The sequence below is a fragment of the Mytilus californianus genome, unplaced genomic scaffold, assembly GCF_021869535.1.
Source record: "Mytilus californianus isolate M0D057914Y unplaced genomic scaffold, xbMytCali1.0.p SCAF_42, whole genome shotgun sequence".
NCBI classification, from domain to species: Eukaryota; Metazoa; Mollusca; class Bivalvia; order Mytilida; family Mytilidae; genus Mytilus; species Mytilus californianus.
The window spans coordinates 5,302-27,183 of NW_026262693.1; the positions used below are offsets into that span (position 1 = coordinate 5,302).

At 32.0% G+C, this 21,882-nt stretch overlaps 1 protein-coding gene across 1 annotated transcript in view; it reads right to left on the reverse strand.

Moving 5' to 3' along the window:
• Positions 1-510: 510 nt before the first annotated feature.
• Positions 511-21,882, reverse strand: part of LOC127699839 (LIM/homeobox protein Lhx9-like) — a 34,500-nt gene continuing 13,128 nt past the window's right edge. Inside the window, exons 4-5 of the mRNA XM_052203216.1 lie at positions 3,605-3,822; positions 511-2,666 (exon numbers count right to left, since the gene is read on the reverse strand). Coding sequence (XP_052059176.1) covers positions 2,382-2,666; positions 3,605-3,822 — 503 coding nt within the window. The 3' untranslated portion in view covers positions 511-2,381. The remainder of the gene's footprint in view (positions 2,667-3,604; positions 3,823-21,882) is intronic.

The window sequence follows — 21,882 nt, forward strand, 5'->3', positions numbered from 1 at the left end:
TTTTTTGCTATACGGTATGGGTCATGCTTCTTAATTGTTGAAGGTCATACGTTGTCCTATAGTTGATAACATTGTTGTTCTTTGGTAAAAAGTGGGTAGTTGTATCATTGGCAATCTACCACATCTCCATATTTTTATAATGTCAATGTAACTTTGGTTGAGAGCTTTCAAGATTTAAGTTTAACCATTGGAACGTATGAATACAATAAAATATTTATATAAACTCATCATATAGATAACAGAATTAAAATTGTGTACGCCAGACGCGCGTTTCGACTACAAAAGACTCACCAGTGACGCTCTAATTAAAAAAAATTAAAAAGGCCAAATAAAAAACGAAGTTGAAAAGCATTGAGGACCAAAAATCCGAAATGTTTTGCCAAATACAGCTAAGGTAATCTATTCATGGGGTAGAAAATCCTTCGTATTTCGAAAAATTCAAAACTTCGATATACTAAATCTGTAAGTGGTTATTTCTTAATATTCTTGAATGAGTATAAGATGTTAAAATAAGATTTTTTCATTTATTTATAAAATTCAACAAAATATACGATACATCTTAATTTCATTTTAAACGTACCATTGTCCTGATGACTAATGAACATAGATATATAAACAAAAATACACTATCATCCTCGCTTCATTCTATATGTTTCATGATTGTCATACCTATTTTTTGCAAAACAAATAATTTAAATTATAACTAGACCTAATAAAAAATACTTGTGTTTCCGATAATATGCTGGAAAAAAATTAGGATAGGTAGGTAGGCATTTTTTTTTTTATAGTTTTTGACTGGTTTAAACAGGGGAGCAGTCTGAATGTAGTAGTGTATGTTCAAAAAGGACAAAAAAAATTTAAGGGCAGATGTAGAGTAAGCAGAAACACACATTTTTTATTAGGCCTTTAAAGCATACGTAACGATTACACACATTTAGCAAGTTAAATAGTTTTTCTCCATTATCCTAGTATAACTAAAAGGGTTTGGATAGGTTTGACCAAGGATTTGTATAGTTTGACCTAGGTTAGGTTATTGGGTAGAATATAACTGCAGCAAATTTATAGTCAAAATATATTATAGTTTCATAAAAAGGTGTGTTCACAAACTTATTACTTGAATAAAGTATAACGTTACATGTTAAAACAGATTAAAACAAGTGATGGAATTCAACCTTGAAAAGAGTGGGATTCAAACATTATCATTGTCGATTTTTACGCGATATATATATAATAAGAATACAAAAGGGAGTATGACAGACATCTGGAACATTTGTAACTAGTAAAATGATAGGAATTGACTAAAAAGTGGTCAATTGGGACTACAAATTGTTGGATACTTACTGCCAAAACAAAGGGCGCAGGACATTGAGAGAAAATTCAAAACTACAAAGTCGGGAAATGTTTTCCCATTTTAGCGCCAGATTTATCCGTTCACTTGCATTTCAATAGCTCAATTTAGCGGAAAAGCCCATACTTACACCGTGAACAATTGTTTGTGATGGTTTGATATTAAAGTTGTTTGCATTTGCGATTTGGTGAAACACTGAATGTTTGAAACAAATCACGGAAAGAAAAGTGCAATATGTGACGAATACAGGTATGGTATCGATAAAGTATTGAAAAGTCAGGAATTAGCACGGACATGTTCAGTAAATATTATAACGTGCACAGAAATATTTTCATGGATAAATCGTTCGATACTTTAAGTAATCTGTTCCATAGTATTGTAGTCTTTTTTCCAGGCTAGACTAAATGAGAACTTGCAACAGTTGAGTTCACAAAAAGAACTAAAATTCGAGATGTAAATTCTTTCAGTGTAGTGCATTTTACTGGACATGACAGTTTACATTGTGGTGATAGACAAATATTTATTATTAATATACTATTTCATGTTGAAATGAAGGAAAATATGGATTAATTTGTGGCTAAAATTGGCATTGCTAATTCTACTTTTCAATAAAACAGGGTAAAAAAATGGCGCGTAAATGGGTTTTACTATGGCGCTTAAACTCTGACATTTTCCCTCTAAAATGTTCTTTGACGAAAACGAGGTGCAAAAGAAAGTAATGGTCCTCCTACTATTGTTAACCTAATTAGTTTCTTGAATGAGATGTCATTCACACTAAACTTCCAACAATGTTTAAAACATTCATAAAAAAATAAGAAAAAGAAAATGGAAAAAGTAAGAACCATTCACAAAAAAATATCTACTGCAAGTTAAATAAGTGTACCTTTCTCCATTTTTAGTATTGGATAAATGAAATATGGATCTTGATATCATGAATTAAACATGTTACATAACAGATAAAAATAAAACATTTAAACAGAGGTAAAAATAGCACTAAAAACACAAATTCACAGAAATATTGTCATGACGGATATCAATTGATAGAGTTAATTGAATTTGTAAATAAGTCTGATAAACTGCTTGTAGAGTGGTCGGATTCAACATGAACGCTTTGTAATTCCGACAAAGAAGGTGAAGAACTGATATCCGACATCATTGGTGATTGACTGTCAGTAATTTCCGACATTGAAAGTGAGTCTTTTATTTTGTCGTCGTCCATAGTTCCCGACTCCGATTGATCGTCTGTCTTTTCTGGTTTATCTCCATCTGATTTCATTTGATTTCGTCGGTGTTTAGCTCGAGCATTTTGAAACCATACCTGAAAATATAAGTAATATTTATTGAATTATACGGTCATATTTTAAAAATTTTAACACGGTATGCCTTATATGCCTTATAGAATCTGACAGGTGATATGTTACAATTCCGTTTGTTAGCTTGTCGGGATATTTTCACTGTTACTGACATATATATGTTGGATTGTAACAGAAGTGACGTTCAGAATAAGAAACAGAGGACAAACACAAATCTTAAGGAATTCATATGGTAAAAGAGGATGGCTAATAAGACCTGGACCCAGTTGTCAACGAGTTGAATACAGGTTAAAATAAACATCAGGGGACCACGAGGTTTGTGCGCATGTAAAACTGGCTAAACCCGTTCATATTTTTTGCACTGGATGTACTTAGTCCAACTATATATCGTGACCATCATGCAGTGTGGCATATTCATTCTTGTTCATCTTTGTGAGTATGTTTATGGTCTTGGAGGAGTCGAGTGTTACCAGTCGTGTTTGTTGTACTGTTCAATATTTTGTTTATTTATGGTATTTTTTAAATGATATCAGGTTAAAACCATATCCTTTATAGCTTGCTGTTCGGTGTGAGCCAATGCTCCGTGTTGAAGGCCGTACCTTGACCTATAATGGTTTACTTTTATAAATTGTAACTTGGATGGAGAGTTGTCTCATTGGCACTCATACCACATCTTCCTATATCTATATAGAAATGAATGCATTTAACCTGAATTTATTGAATAAGCTGACTGACATCTCGACCAGACTTAGGTGTATAAATATAATGTTATGTTTTCGGCTACTTTCGGAATCAGTATCTGATTCGCGGCTGTATATAATCTAAAGGACTATGGGTAATTTCATTGTTCGTACCCCATAATGAAAACGTGTCTTCATATATACTAAATATATATGTTTACTTAGTGTGTTAGATGTAGTGAAAATTGCCATACAATCATTACCTGTAATACACGTTTAGATAATCCAGTCTTTTGAGAAAGTTGTTTCAAGTCTTTAGCATCAGGATTGTGGTTCAGGTTAAAGTAGGATTTCATAGTTCGTAATTGGTGATGTTTAAATGAAGTTCGGACTCTTTTTTGTCGCGGAGGTTGCTGACTACAGTATCCATCCTGTCTCATCATGTCGCCTCCTCTATCTGGACCATCACCAGGGACTAAACCTACAAAACATAACACACAATTAAACAAACTTATTTTTTTCGGGCCCTTTATAGCTTGCTGTTCGGTGTGAGCCAAGGCTCCGTGTTGAAGGCCGTATTTTGACCTATAATTGTTTACCTTTTACTCATTGTGACTTGGATGGATAGTTGTCTCATTGGCACTCATACCTCATCTTATTTATATATAGTGTTGACAAAAGTCGATATTACAAAAAAAAATACTTAAACTGACTTTAACTGTTATAGCTACAAAGTGAAAGAAGCCATTAATAAATGACAAGGTTGTTCAAAGGCTCTTTGGTGTAAACGTCAATGAGACAGCAACACAACGATACCAAAAAAAAAACAAACAAAATGCACACATTATTTTTATTTTGCTATTTTTGTTTTGTATTGTGGTGGGTCTTTAGTTTAGAACAACCTATACATATGAAGTATGCTAGGCCGCTCAGCCCCTCGAACCCACCTATTTCTAACATTGGTTTCATTTGAAGACGGACTATTCTGCATAGTTTTACGTTTTAAAAAGCCGCTTACGTGTTTTATATGATTTCTAGTGCATATTCTTTAATAACTTATATCTATGCTACTTTGAATTGAGCCTTTGCAACATAAACGAAACTTTATCAATCATTGCGAGGATTTCTCTGGTCTTTAAATCATCTCAAAGCGTATATACATACTAAATTATCATCTTAAAAACCTTTTAATTCATTGCATTTAAAGCTTAAAATGCTATTATCAAATGTAAAAATCTATTGTATATATATCATCTCTTTTCGGCGCTTTTTAGCTTAGCCTTTCAAATCTTTTACTTTCAAACAAAATGCAGTAAAAAAAAACTAGCAATAAATCATGCCAATTGATGAAATACATATGGATATATGCAAAAACGTAGATTTGCAGACGACAGTGCATCTAAATGTGTGGTATTCTGGATTGACGGATGTTATCGTATGGTTGGGTAAACGTGTCATGGATGGTTGCAAGATCCATTTTCACCGCTTTTGCAGTCAGAGTGGGAATATGATGTCACTACAAACGTGAAAATATCATCTATAGCTACCGATAGATTTTGACAGTTTTTCTGTTTGTAGATATTTTCATTTACGACAGACCACCATGTTTCCCGCGCCTTGTCCGTCAATACGAAATGTTCCTAATTCATTTTTGACGAGAAAACCGGGTGCGTGATCGTCATAAATATGATGACGCCTAAATCAGACTACATTCCCTGCATTGTTGATCCATATTAAACAAACAACTATGCTCGCGTTATGTAACTATTAGCTTTTCATCCACGATTTACCACAGAAAGTTATATACAAACTATCAAGGCCATGCTTGACACACTGTTCCAGCTACTATTTTACTCTGTGTCAACCGTTCTTTCAGCAAATATTGATGATGTGTAAGTTTTATAAAAAGACTGAGGTCAATTTCTATTGTCCATTACACTTTACAACCATCCTAAGAACTTATGGGAAGGTAGTTCGAAGCAGCATGTACACACATTTCAAAGTTTTTTTTAACCATTTAGGTTCGATAAGTGCTATTTTTTTTTCAGTTTTGTCAAAGAAAAATTCATATGTATTTTTATATAGTAATTATCAAAAGTTTCTTATAGCTTATAAAAATAATCATACTATTTATCTGCCCTCCGCAGCTATAACAACTTTTAACAATTACTTACATGATTTTAATATAAAACTTTTTTTTTTATTACCATTATTGTAAAATTCAAATTACATTAACGTAGAACCTTTGAATTTCATGTTAAATGCATATCATAAATATAGCTTTCTGCGCCCCATGGTCATTAACCTTTCTTTGTAAACTCAAGATTTTTAATCTGACAGTAAATATGAACAGTTCCATAAAAACTAATTTGGGTTGGTGCAATTTTGGTTCTTGAAAATGTATCTTGATAAATTTATGAATAAAAAAGGCAATTGTTTGTACTATTGGGGAGAAAATTCACCAAAATAAGTAATAATCAAACCGTTTAAGTTTTCAATTTATCGATTTGGTATGTGATTCACGTCCATTGACAGATATTTCATGCATATGCAGGTCTATGTGAAATAAACATTAAGAATATATCATACAATGAGACATTCCAACAACCCAATAATATCGAAAAGACATCAACTAAAAGTCTGTTATAATAAACTAGGGTGTCAACTATATGTCAAGTAAACTAGGGTGTAAACTATATGTCAAGTAAACTAGGGTGTAAACTATATGTCAAGTTCTAAATCGACACATTAGTACCAAATTAAACAAAGACTGCAGGGCGTATACAGCCATTTTTAAGAGTGGGGGTTCCAACCCAGGACAAAGGGGGGGGGGGGGGGGTCCAACAATATGTCCCCATTCAAAAGCATTAATCGTAAAAAAAGGGGGGTTCCAACCCCCGGATCCGCCACTGGACTGTCATACTATGATTTATCTGGTTCTTTTTCATAAGACATAATATAAAAAAGAAATTTTCAAATATCACAGCATGTGTCGATTACCCCTGTGGTTTAAACAATCGATACATAAAAAGTGATAAACCTTGTAGTGTTTTTTCTTGATTGATATTCCAAACAATTTTCATACAATTCATTCATCAGACACATCAAACATGGTTTCCGCATCAGTTTTACTTCCTTCATGCATTCTCAACCATTTATGTTTTAACAATAAATCACATTAATTCTAGATTGACTTTGCTGCCGTGTGTTTTACCCCGATCCACTCAATTTGGGCCCCACTGAAAGTTTATTAACATGTTTTGGTAAACCACAGAAAGTGAAAGGTTAGTCGGTTCTGTACAATGACTTCTATTATTGAACTGTTAGACAAACTCGTCATTTTATGATCAAAATTTATACAACTTAGGATCATTGTTTAAGTAATTTTGGAAATTGTCTAGCATTTGAAGTTGAGCAGTCACTAATCATTCCAGAGCTCTCTCTTACTTGTATGGTTTTGAGTTTTTGGCGACTCTTAAATAGCTCAAAAAGTTTCGCAAGTGAATAACAGCTATAAAGTTTAAAACCGCAGAAATTATTGATTGATAGTTGTTTGCTAAAACGTCCAGAGTCAAATATGTCATGAATTTTTTTAGGACGAGAACAAACTAACAATTAATACAATAGGTATGTCCTGTTACATGGGGTCGATAGGGATGGAGGGCGAGGAGTTTAGGATGCCACTGGAACATGACGGTATTTTGGATGCAGCAGGCCACCTATGGATCCCCCTAAGAGTTGTTGCAAGGGTTTTTAATGTGCAGAGAGCATGACGCCACACTTTGGCAAGGGTTTTACTGCCAGTCGGAGGTAGACAAAAAGTGACCATTATTCTATTTACGTGTCCTTTAGGGTTAACCTGTAGAACTCCGTTATTCCAGAACTTGTACCAAACCCTGTAAATTAAGACTTTCATTGCAAGAGCCTGTCTCTGAAAGTAAACGCCAGGGGAGTTTAAATTTAGTTTTTTTGGGACATTATATCTGAATATGTTTATTTCTCACACTATTATTATATATTACAAATTACTGACTTTGATTACAGTAAACTGCAACAGAAGCTTCATGCGAAGCAGAGTATGATGTTGACCCTTCCGAATTACAAAGCAAAAGGGGAGCATTCTAATAAGTTTGGTCTGAGTTACTATAGTTTATTGATCAAGGTAGACACGATTTGATCTTTCGATAAAATGCATATCATAATGTCATAATCTAGGACAACAGAATAAAGAATATTTATTATTCCAATCAAGGGCCCTTGACGGGCAACATAACATGTACACATAAAACAATACGTCATGATTTGTAACAGAAAAACATTTTTATATATTAAAATGAAACATTGAAAAGTTCAGACAGATGTTATTATCTTCATTCTATAAAAAAAATCACATACATTTAAATCCAGGCAGGATCAGAACCATAAAATCATTACAATTATCATTGTTATTACATACATTAATCAACATTTCGTCTAACATCTAGACATGTAATAATATAGCTCCCTAAATATTTAAGTATAGACAAATTTTCATTAGTAAATAACCAAACAAATTTTGCCTCATTTGAAAGATATATAAAATTGGGACAGATACAGTTATACAGTACAACACATAAGAAATGTTTTCTCACTCCGTGAACCTTTTTTAAAAAAAAATTTATCATATAATTATTAGGTAGTAGTTTTTTTATTCACCTAAGTAAAATTTATACAACTCCCTTCTCCTAAATAAAAATTCGACCCCATTTTATGAACTACAAATTATATACAGGATAAACGAAACTGATAGTGAAGATAAAATCACATGATAAAGTTTATGTTCCTGTCAACACTAATTTTATTTTTCAGGTAGCCATTCATATTCTGTTCGCGAAGAAACATTCATTAGCTTTTCATTGCTAAAATGTGCAAGTTTAGAAAACCATAAACTTCATGACATGAAAAGGCAGTATGTAAAAAATGGCGGTAAATATACTTTTTACCATTGAAATTGTTGCCCTTTTTCATTAAATAATTAGAAAATTAAATATATGTACAGAGGATATTGACCGTAGCTATTATTTAATTTAAAATTAAAAACAAGTAAATAACGTGTCTTTTTTTTTAATGAAAAAGTAAAATGATTTTACAACATGTGAAAATTGCATTATTAAAGAAAAAAAAATAAAATTCAAGGACCTATTCAAATACTTTAGAATTAATTAGATAATGTTGGAAGATACAGAAATTGATATAAACATATTGTCTAAGGAACTTTTGGCATGATATTCAAAGCAATATGTGAAACATAAAAATTCTTGATTTTTCAGTAAGAAATCCAGTCATTTACGAACAATATTTTACAGCAGATCCTAAAAATGTCTGCGTGACTCGTATGGGATTGACGTTTGATGTCAGTTTGGGGGTAATAATAAATCACTGGCTCGTTATCGGTGATAACTACGTACCAAACTTCCCCGCGGAGAACAGGAGATTTCTGCAATAGTTTTAACACTCTAAATCATCAGCTACAAATTACCGCGCTCCATGGAGGATAATCAACTCCGCAGTAAATAATACGATCGCTATATCACCTGCTTACTCAAATGATATGCATCAGCTTTTAATAATGGCACTAGTGGTCATAAAAATTGTTTTGGGTACATTGGTAGTGAGTGTCGGGGTAATGTAATAATGTATACAAGAATAAATTTACAGGATGAAAAAGAGAAGAACTTAAAACAAATTAAACTTATAATATTTCCATATTACGGGTAAAACAAACTGACATCTTCGGACATGCTTATGTTTTCGGTGCACTATTTTAAATTCTAATTCTAAAAACTAAAAAAAGAGTTGAACGAAATATTGATGAAAACAACGAAGGTTGGTTCTGAATTGAAAGATTTGACACGTTACACGGATGAAATATACTCGTGTTGCTCAAAGGACAGCAAGCTGCATGATCAGTTCAGTTATTGCACCATTTATATATTTTCAGTTTTACTATTTTCTGCTGTCACTATCAGGACTAGTCTAGCTCTGCTGTAAACATGACCAGTAACAATAACATTCGTACGAGCATCCAGTTTAGGAAACAAGAAATCCTCCTGTTTGTTGTGTTTGTGTTGTTTGTTTGCTGTCCGAACGTACATCCACACCTTTTGACATTCATAAATACTTTATGAATACAAACTGAAGTTTGGGTGTTTCTTTTCAATTCACTGGATTATGTCTTTAAAACATGCTATATAATCCATGATGTTTGATACATTTATTGTACAACAAAAAATAGTTGCAAGAAAAATAGTCCGGAAGGCGTCAATCTTTTATTAAATTCAACAACCATAAATTTATTTTGTTTGCTTCAAATTTCTACTTAAAAGGGAGCTTGTATAACTAAAATATTATATTTAAATCAGGTTCCTTGTGTAAAGAGGCATCTATTTATTTATAGACTAACAAGTGTGGTCAATATTAGAAAAATCAAATATTTGAACTAGTTTCTCTATCCGGCACATACGTCCAAGTCACAGAAGATTTAAAAGCTACTTCTGTAAGTGTTGGAAGAACGAGAAAATGTACTGCAGTGTATATTGGTGAAAACAAGGATTTTAAACGTAAAAATGATTTGTCTTTATAGAAAGAAAAACACTTTTAAAGATAAAAAGAAATACGCAACCGCAATGTTTATGTTTTATTCTGAATGTTGCAAGTACTTATTATCATATTCAAGTTCTTGCGTTTATCTAATGATAAATAAAAAAACCAGTTCTAAAACCATGCAGCTATATACTGTTTGTTCTTGAAACTGGTTTTTTTTTGTCTTTAATGCACTTGGGTCGATTCCTCGTGAACGTTTGGACACACGTTTCCAATCCGAACACTAAATCAATGCCACTGTTACATCTGGTAGGCCTATGTGAATTTAAAACAAGAGATGGTCTCGTGATTTTGTCATTTAAGGATTTGTTCGAGGTCAATAGAAATAAGAAGTTGTGGTATGAGTGCCAATGAGACAACTCTCCATCCAAATCACAATGTGTAAAAAGTAAACAATTATAGGTCAAAGTACGGCCTTCAACACGGAGCCTTAGCTCACACCAAACAGCAAGCTATAAAAGGCCCCAAACGATGACTATAGTACATGTAAAACAATTCAAACAGGAAAACCAACGATCTAATCTATATAAAAAACGAGAAACGAGAAACACTTAAGAACCACATCAACAAACGACAACTACTGAAACAGGTTCCTGACTTAGGACAGGTGCTTGGAATTTTGTAAAGTGCAATCTGATTTTTTTCATTGTTCATATGTTTCTTGATTTGATAGACATATGAATAAAAAAAAGCCTATTTAACGTATTTATATGAGACAGTGATTCAAAGCCCCCAAACACCACCATATTGTGTGTACATCGTGAAAATGGTCAATCAAGCGTAAAGTAATAGTGATAAGAAATGGAACTGCACAGTATTGTATACATATATAAAATAATGTTTGATTTTGTTTTTTTTGTTAGAATTAAAAATAGTCAGCCCAACATGAAGGTAACTGTGATCAACTAAGATGTTCCAGAAATATATAACGACTGTATATGCGAGGTTATAATCGAAATCAAAGCAACGCAAATTAGATGAGAATGTTTTATGCAACATAACATTTTTATGAAATATGGATATATAACTGGCTTTAGTAGAAAATGGTCTAGATGCATCTATCTTGATTAAAACAACCGTTCGGAGGAACCATGGTAACCGATAGCATATGTAATGTATACTTTTGTGGCTGGCAAAACCTTTTATTTTTTAGTTTTTGTTTTTACTGACAAGACAAAGTATAGATCAGCTGATTTTCAGTTTGAACGGCATATCATATAAGGAGCCAAATAACAATAGAATATATCAATATTAAATCAAGCAAATAAGTAATAACAAGGTCTAAACAGGAATAAAAACATAATGTTTTGTACATTTTTTTAATTACTTAAAATGGAAAAGAAAAGTAAACATTTCAAAATGAATTCAGCAAAATCAACTTATTTAACCAATGAAAACGATTTGAAATTAACCCTTAAATGTTTCATATTTCTACGAAAGACCTTGTCCTCTGTGACCTTATTTACACTTCAAAAGCAATCAAAATTTTAATCACTTTTTATTAATTATTCAAAGTATAAACAACCTGGTCAACAGTTCTGTAAATACTCAACTAAATATGTGTATTGTTTCTCATTCGGGAATTAAAATTTCAACAGAATATCAAAGGAATTGATTTCTGATGTTCCGTGTGAAAACGACATATACTTCAAACTCTTAATATTTAAACTACATCTTCAACATTATAGTTTTATGAATGAACATGAAAAGGAAGCTAACACCTACTCGTTTACAGTACGCCAAGATAATGTTTGAAATGCGCTACCCGATTATCTGGCATTTTCGATTTTTCAACACCACGCACTGGTCAACTTTATTTATACAGTGGAAACATCCTTTCTTAATATGAAACATAATAAAACATTTCAAATTGCATGAAAGAAGAACATCAGTAATCATCCTTTGCAGTTAAGAATTATTATTAAAGTACCCAACAATTCCTAATTTATTTTGTCTAGACAAATGGAACAATTTTGATATTCAACTTCCGCTGAAAATGCGCATAACGTTCAAGCATATTTTTTTTTTTAGCGTTATGGCAAATGACGTCTAGGCGAACCAATATAGCTCTTTTCACAAAAAAATCTAACAATTAAAATGATTGTAAGTCATACTGTAATGTTCAAGATTTACGAGTAATTTTCTCGTAAGATGTTTTCTGAAATAGAGTGCAAAACGTCAAAACACTAACCGTTCCCACAATGCACCAACATATCTGAATTGCACCCTCACCGTCATTGAAAACATGAATACATTTCTAATCAATCCCATACTTGACGATTTAAAAAAACGTTATTACATAATAATAAAGAAAGGGAAAGTAAAACATGAATGACAATTTGCAGCATTAGTTCAATCGGACTTTAAACATATAAGGAAAATACCACTTGTGTTTTAGTAAGGATATTAATCATTAAGTTTTAAACCACTTCTGGATAAACTCGCTATATACATCCTGTCGGCTACTGTTCATGTATATTGGGTGCTAAGACCGGTCAATTGCCGATTTCTGGTGTCCTAATTCCTACTTCCTTTTCGTCCGGTCTTTCGGAATTTTTTATGGTTCAGTGTGTCAAGTATTGGGATCCGTTCAAGGATTAACTTCATCCGATGTACACGAAAGATACAAGTGTTAATAGGTCAGATGAACAGAAATTAGTATCATCAAGTAATACGATACAATTGAAGTCAAACATCGTAAAATACTAAGATTTTTTACTCAGTTTGCACATATCATTTGTACTTAATAATACTATAGAAGAAACATTTAAATTCAAGCCCTTTTTGGTTTCCAACCCAAGGGAGACCACCCCAATAATGTGTTTTACCCGTTTTACTATTATTGAGTATACAACACTATATTCTTTACAGTAAAAATGTGCTATAGTTGAAACTTAGCTAGCGCATGTTAATACATTGTAATTACTGCTACCTCCCTTCGTCCCCAATGTAAATTCATTTGGAATTTACCAACAAGGAGGAAAACATTGAAGGAATCGCATGAAATCTAAGCATAGCGAGAGCGAGATCAGGTGCTTTGACAGATAGTTTACTATATAATATAGTTATTTTCGGAAATATTTCATAAAGTTATTGCCTCGACTAACATCACTTCTGTCAGAGCTCCAGATAAAACCCAATTCGATCTTTGCCTGAGGGTTGAACTGGAATTGATGATGCAAACGAAAACAAGTTATTTCACTCAATTACATAAAAAAAAAAAACGGCGAGTAAAAACCCCAATTTGAAATTTTGTATCTGGAGCTATGTCAGATTCCAGTATTTTAGCTATTTAGAATAAGACAGTTGTCTCAATATTAAAAATAAGATCTGACTAAATAGACTGGTGATCTACACCTGGTCAAAAATGAAAAAAACTCTTGGTGACAAAATATCTCTAAACGAACCACACTTAACTTAATTATCTGATAAAACCATGTTTTGTCCAAATTATTTTTTACACCCACACCCTTAAAATGATCGAAAGTAGAGTTTCATCAGGATGTTTACAAATTCAGACATCCGCTACCAGATGTCGGTTGAGATGAGATGCAGCCAAAAATCTTAAAATGTCAATTACTATATATGGAAGAGCCTCTTAATATTTTGTCGAGGGAATCCGTTCGATTTACATTATGTGCACCTAATTTTATCGTCTATATCTAATTATCTATATTTATAACATTCGTCATTTATAGTTTCAAGAAACCAGTCCGTTTTCGGAGTGAAAAGAATTTTAATTTAAAAAAGAAAAACAGATTGCAATAAATTTATATTTTTATTTGATTTACAAATATATTTCCACAAAGTCTTTATTAGTAAGAATAAAATCTTATAAATCAAAGAAATTTTAAATTCTAGATTTATTGTTTCCTATTAAGGTGGTATGGGAGTATAAACGAAAAATGATAGAATTATTTCATACTTTGCCAAAATGTAAAATATATTGTGATATGTTCAAAAATATAATAATAATGATAGGTTACCGAGCTTTTTTTCAAGCTACATGGTTTTATGGAATATTTAGAGAAAAAGCATCATGATGTGAATAGGAGGTTAACTAAATGATAGAATTTTGAAATAAAATACGAGAAGATCTAGTTCTTTGAAAGTGCTTTCAGAATATCAGAAGAAAAAAAGGGGTCACCGTACGTTTTATCCTGCTATAACATGAAATAGAACAATTTCATGTAGATTATTTAGAATTTATACTTTTCTGAGTTACCTCCCCTTAATTTCATAAATAAAAAAAAAAACAATGAAATTAAGTAATAATGATCTACCTTTGTATAATATTATTAATCATAAGTTTAAATAACACAACAATGTTCATTTAAATGAAAATTCACATTACTTAATTGCATGTCCGCATCAAATTTTGCTGACTTGATTGAAAATCTAGACCTATTGACCGACCGTGCAAGGGCTGTTTAGCCAGTCAAGGTCGTTAAAAACTTCCATTTGTTGAGACCTATTGTGTTCTGCTATTTAATAATCCGAGATGTCGAGAGGTCAACAGAAATCTACACTGCAAACTTTTCAATGCTCTAAAATATACCGTATGATTGGAAAAAACCCACTAAATACTGTCCATAATGCTTTGAATCGGTGCATTTTCAACAGTTTGTCTTATCAATTTAATTGCCAAATGGATTTCACAAACACATTTCAATTTATATTTCTGGCACAAAATTTCTTTTAAAAAATTCAGCGGACTCGGGCCTCAATATATCTTATTACAATAGTACTTTCTGAAATCTGTCTGGGAATTATTTATTTGCAAACAACAAACTAAAAACTACAATCCAAAAATCCTTAGGACATTTCAACATAACATAAGATAAAATGTCATGCAACACAACAAATTTCGATCTTTAACTTTCGCAAGAATAAAACTCTCACAATGAACCGAACCTGGAGGCTGGAATTCAATTTGCACTTGATTTTCTCTGTATAAATCAATTTTTAAATGTAGATATATTATCGAGGTGAAATCTTTGAAGTCAAGTCGAATCTCACAGACTTAAATATGTATACTAACAGCTTTGGTTGTGATTTGAAACAAATGTTCTGGTCGTGTTTTTATTAAGATTCCCATTGCCTGGATAATAAGCGTACAACAATATGTATCAGTTATCATAAACCTATGATAACCTTGTAAAATAACAAATTGACGCTAAATTGTTATATTATAGATTGGGCTCATATTTCTTAAAAGATTTCTGTAAAAAGCACGTCGTTATGACGGCAATTTTATCGTATCGTCTTCACGAATGGTATGACATTTCTTTGAAAAAAGCGTCTAAGTGATAACGATTCTGATGATACACTCTTCTATATATAAGAAATAAGAAAGAACAATTTTGAATTATGTTGGAGATAGATAATCTTAGCGATATTGAAAACATCTAAAGTTTGTAACAAAACATCTGTATTTAACGGAATATAAACTGATAAAATCCAATTTATACCAGAAAAACTTCAACAGCTATCTTTACTTTTTTTCTTACGTCGGCCGAAAAAAAGTTTTAGTTCGTTCTATTTTAGAAAAAAAAAGGATTTAATAGTTTTTAACTTGTCATTGAACGCGCTAATAAACCGTTTTTAAACATTATCATTGTACGATTGTAAAATTTATAACGATTTTTTTTTTAGGAAAAAAAAAGAGAAACGTTTTCATCTGAGAACGTAGAAGGGTAATCATCGAAACCATGTTTCAGCATGTAAACTGACTGCGAAGTCTCCATTAACTTTTTGAAGGTACAAACAAAATGATTTGATAGATATAAGAAGATGTGGTATGAGTGCCAATGAGACAACTCTCCATCCAAGTAAAAATTTATAAAAGTAAACCATTATAGGTCAAAGTACGGTCTTCAACACGGAGCCTTGGCTCACACCGAACAGCAAGCTATAAAAGGCCCCAAAAATTACTAGTGTAAAACCATTCAAACGGGAAAACCAACGGTTTAATCTATATAAAAAACGAAAAACGAGAAACACTTATGAACCACATCAACAAACGACAACTACTGATAGACATTTTTTGTTGTTAATAGCACCAAAATCAAATAGTCACTATATTTTCTAAATTACTGTAAAATTTTCGACTTCAGTTTGTAACTGGTCTTTAGGTTCTGTAGGCAGATCAGAAACGTAGAACTTTAATTACAACCCAGGTTTTGAAGGTTTTTTCCATGTTATATAACTGCCAAAATGTTTATTTCACTTCATTTATTAGACATCCGAATAAATACTGATCTTTTGCTTTGGAAAAAAAATCGTCAGACAAGTTATGCAAAATAACAAATATGTCAACCCTCCAAGCTGTTTAAATAACGTCCGACCGCCATCTTAGAATCTCACCTTGAAGCCTGAACGAGTACAGTTGTTATAAGTGTACTTGACCAATTGTTAAGCCATTGTATTTATTTTAGAGACGGCGAATGAATGGGAAAATTGTCACAATTTTGTCCAAACCCCTGCTGTAAAATCTGAAAAACAGAAAAGGTATGAAACAATGGCGGATTAAATTACCACTGTCGGGACCATGGCCGCGGGATCGGATTATCTACAGTTCGCGGTCATGGCCGCAGTTGGAATCGTCAGATTATCAATACTTTGTTTGGAGGTTTACTTCAGGTGTGTTAAGTAGAATAAAAATAAAAGGATGACACATATTTTCTCACGTTTTGTCAAAAACAACTTCAAATCTCAAACAGCTTACTCGAATTCAGTGAGACAGATTTTTCTTACCTTTCGTTTGGCAGTAAAATTTGTTTATGCATTATTTTATGAAATACAAGCCCCGTTTACATTTGCGTCTAATTGGCAATAATTACGAATATTAAGATGACATAATAACAAAAGAATGCTTGTTTGGTATGCATTTGTTCTTAATGGTGTCCCAAAGGCACGAGTAACAACACGCGTTGTCCCCACAAAAAAACTAAGCAAAGAGCGCATAGCAACTGAAACAATTGAGGAGCTACATGACTGGTACATAGCAACTGAAACAATTGAGGAGCTACATGACTGGTACATACACTAGATCAACATGAAAACATCTAAGGACTCTCTGCTATGTGGTCAGAAAATGTCTGTTATCTTCAAAATCGGTTTTGACAGAATTTATCCGTTGTAGGTGCCACGACCCCGTCCAAGATTACATCTTGAAAATAAAATAGAAATAATTTGTCTGTATCAGCTATAATTAAAACGAGGCGAATGTGGCAGTGTCCATTAAAGACAGTATGGCACGCGCACTCAGATTTTATAAATGTACAACTTTCGATAATTATACAAATTGTTAAACTTTATGATGCACATATCTCTGATTCTTCAAGACATTTGACATTTTGGAATTTTGGTCTCCAGTTTGACTAATGATCGACAAGCGCGCCAGGAAAGGTTTGAAGTGTTATTAACAACGTTTTAACGTATCAGAGCCTTGTATCTTTTATCATTACAATCAAAACATTTGAATAAAAGACCTTGAAATAAATAAAATCTGTCCTTTGTGTTTTATTACAAAAAAATGGGAGTAAAATTAAACATTTGAGTATCAAATTGCGTCTTGACACATTTTGGCAATACTGTCATTTTCAATTTTCATGAAAATAATTCAACACCATTCGATTTTGCATGAAAACAAACAATAATATTCAGAGCTATGAATTTCCTATTCGATTTTTCATAATCATATAAACAACAAAAGGCTAGATCGTTTTCAATTACGAGATTCTTAATAAAACTAATCTCTTATTTAAACAGAGTATAATAAGGTCGGATTTCTCCTCATTGATTTCCCATAATGCATATTGCATTTACCTCCTTCCATTTGATTGTCAATTTCCGTCAATCAATTTTCATTAATTTATATTGATCTTGGAAGGCGGGATTGCAGTGAAAAAATACACATATATTTTTATACTTTGACGAGTTGTCTAAGACATTTAAGAAATTTGAAAAAAATGATATATTTTTAAACTAAATACACGGAAAAGCAAACATGTTTCTTTTGAAAACAGAGAACTGCAAGCGTTTCTTTGAACTATTTTTAAATTACTTCATACTTTTATTTTAGTGTGCTGATCTTGACGGCGATGTTGATGATAAATAAATAACAACAACCCTTGTTTTACCTTTTTCATATCGGCGCCTTTTAAAACTTACTCGGTATGTTGTTTGCTCATAGTTGAAGGCCGTACGGTGACCTATAGTTGTTAACGTTATTTGGTCTCTGATGGAGAGTTTTGTTTTAAATTTTCTTGTTGACGATTATAGATAATAAACTGTAAATGGCATTAAGACGAAGTAAAACATACGTGTAAGTTTTATTTTTTATTAAATAATTTAAAATATTTTGAAAAAAAAATTCTATAAATTTGCTAATGTTATCTTCACAGCTGATTTTATAAGATAGAGGGCGATGACAAGAAATGATGCGTTACTATCATACATTTCTACGTTACGTCTTTGTTACGTTAAATCTGTCATTAAGATAGAGATAATGAAAAGATGCGGGGTCAATGTCATTAATTTTCAATTTAAAAGAAATTAAGATAAAAGCTCTCGGTGTCTGAAAGAAAGCAGAAGTCAGTTCAAAATTTAAATTTTACTGATATAGTGAAATTTAAAGCTATATTTTATTTAGTTTTATCTATTTAGAAAATATGCATATTAAATAACATATGTATCAAATCAATACATTTAATCAGAATTACAAAAAAATATCCTACTTCTGAAGCCAATGTTATCTTGATTTCAATCAGAACATAGTATAATTCAATATCTACAATGTTTTTGTGTCAATAAAAGAGCACAGGGAAAAATGTGAAGAAAAAAATATTTGTTATTCTAAAATGTTAAAATATCGAGATATCAGATGAAACTTGGAAATTTGATGAAATTGTTATCAAAATGCTCAGTTTATCCAAAAATCTTTCAGTGTTATCAGAAATAAAATACACAACGGATTATGAACAACATGTATTAAATAAACTTATGCAAGACTTAAGACAACATTTTTAGAATGTCATTTTAGTACATTAAAGATATGACTTATGTTGAGGTTATCGCTGGTCGATAAAAAAATTAAATTAAATATCATGCATACAAAAATATGGTACAGTGCATGAGAGGTGTATGCCTTCTACACAACAACTACATTCCCAACTTTGTTAGCAAATTTTAAAATTCAAAATACATTTTTTCGTATTGTGTTTCAAACTTTTTTGTTCGAGTCATCCTCCATTTTGATAGGTAATGGAAAGGTTTTCACTTTTCGCGATATAGCCTTTTTTTGCACTGAAACAAGTATGACTTATGCTGAGGTTATCGCTGGTCGATAAAAAAATAATTAAATATCATGCATTCAAAATCTTGGTACAGTGCTTGAGAGGTATATTCTTTCTACACAACAACTACATTCCCAACTCTTAAAGAACTTTGTAGTAAATTTTAAAATTAAAAATATTTGTTTCGTATTGTATTTCAAACTTTTTTGTTCGAGTATTCCTCCATTTTGATAGGCAATGGAAAGGTTTTCACTTTTCGCGATATAGCTTTTTTTTGCGCCGAAATAAGTATACATCATTCATTCATCCAATCACATTTCATTTAAGCCCAAATCCTTTGCTACATAGAAATTTACTTTAATACCCCCATATCCTTATACTATCCCTTAGTGATCAATCTCTTACACAAAGAAGTGAATAATGCACGTTCATATAAATATTAAGGAGGTTAGGGGATTTTTTTACTTTTCCAATGTGTTATTTATATCGTGCTATTTTCAAACATGTTTTAAAAAGTTTAGGCCACCATGTTTCTTTTCAAGCCATTTAATTTGCAAAATTCTGATATCTTAAAAGGATTATACACGGAAAGGCACTATTACGTGACAGAATAGAAAAAAATAATGATATAATTTATAAATCTAAAAAAAAAGGGGTCACCGTACTCGTTTTCTTTCTTCTGAATGAAATGGGTATGCATTCATTTATTCTTTTATATAATTTAAATTATTTGAGTTATATCCCCTTAAAATGCAAAGTTTTTGGATATTTGTATCAATAAAAACATTTACTGGATTAAAAAAAAAAAGTTCTCATGATGAAATTATATGAATTTCCATATTAAAATGAAAAAGTGCAATAAATAAAAACTTTGCTTTTTCAGTAGAAATCTGGACCGATCATTTGCAATCCGACTTGGCAGAAGACACCCATACAACTTTAATAAAAGATGAATACTATTTGTATCTTTTCGGAGGAAAGTTAGTTCTATTTATAACAACAACAAAAAAACAGATATATATATAGGGACATTAAAAACGTATAAAATAAAAGTATAACAAGCTCAACGGCTAATCAAATTTTTCAGAAAAAAGCTAACAATTTCGAATACTGAAAACAAACAATTTTGCAATTAAAAACACCACTATAAACCGAGAAGAACACTGAGTGCTCCGGAAAGGAAAGAACACTGGTGCTCCGGAAAGGGAAGAACACTGGAGCTCCGGAAAGGAAAGAACACTGGTGCTCCGGAAAGGGAAGAACACTGGTGCTCCGGAAAGGAAAACGGTATTATAACTTATGAAAAGACTTAAATTGAGAATATGTGTGAAACTGATTTATGTGCTAATACGAGAAGAAACATTTCATAATTTCTAAAATGCACTGCCATAGATTTCCATTGGTAAGGGTTACGTTTAGAACGTTAGCATTCGATCTTGGTCTTCTTACTGTCGAGCAATGATCCATTGCAGGATCCAAGGCTAAGGTTTACCTGTGACATTACTTAGGACGGCTGCTGTCAGATTGCTATTTACCATGCTTTCTTTTATTAATATTATACAAATAACCCTGTCTTGATAGCTAAGACTCATGATTAATGAATTTATTTTCCAACTCTGACACTTCTTGAGAATTCTAAAACCATTGCCGATTTCAGTAGGTTATCATTCGTCACCTTCATCCCTCATCGCAGAATTGAGAGTTCCGAACGTTTATATCTGACACCTCATTACTCCTCAAGACATACGTAATTTACAGAAACCCAGAAATGCCTCATTTTACTTTTGTCGTATTCATCATTCAATAAAATTAATCAAATTCCCTGGACATTGCAAATACCTCTTATTATTCTCAACAAAAAATATCTTCAGAGATTCCAGTCGTGAATTTGTATATTGTTTAATATCGCCAGACAAAAAAAAATGTCTTCTTAATCCTTTTCCGGCCTTAATCTGATGTGTTATTGTTTAATTATTTCGCTTTAATGATATGGTCATGCAGAAATTCCAAGGGCATTATAAGAGAAAATTAAGCTTGTATATATACACCAGCATGTACAAACAAATCAACAAATACAATTACAAACAACAAACTGAAACCAAGCTCACGGTAAACCACTTTCCCCAACCTGCTTAAGGGAGCTACCATTTGATTTTTATAGGGGGGGGGGGGGCTAGGATGAAAAATTGTGTCCTGCATTTTTTTTTGAGTTGTAATCTCGGTCCTGCCTTTTTATTTTTCACTTTATTCGGTCCTGCATTTTTTTATTAGTTTATCCTGACTTTTTATACATAATTTGTTATCCTGCCTTTTTTTTGCCAAGTAGCTCATCCTGCCTTTTGTTTACTCAAATCTTCTGTCCTGCCCTTTTTTTTTTAATTTCATCCAATCCCCCCCCCCCCCCCCCCAATAAAAATCAAATGGTAGCTCCCTAAGCCAACTTTGGTCGATGTGATATTTGCTGAAAATTATACGATCAAGTACATAACACTAATATACCTTTTCTATTGTAACTAAGTCTGTATATAGACGTTTTTGCATAAAATGGACTTCGAAGGTATTTTCAAAGTATTCAATTGTAAATTTATTATTGAAAAAGT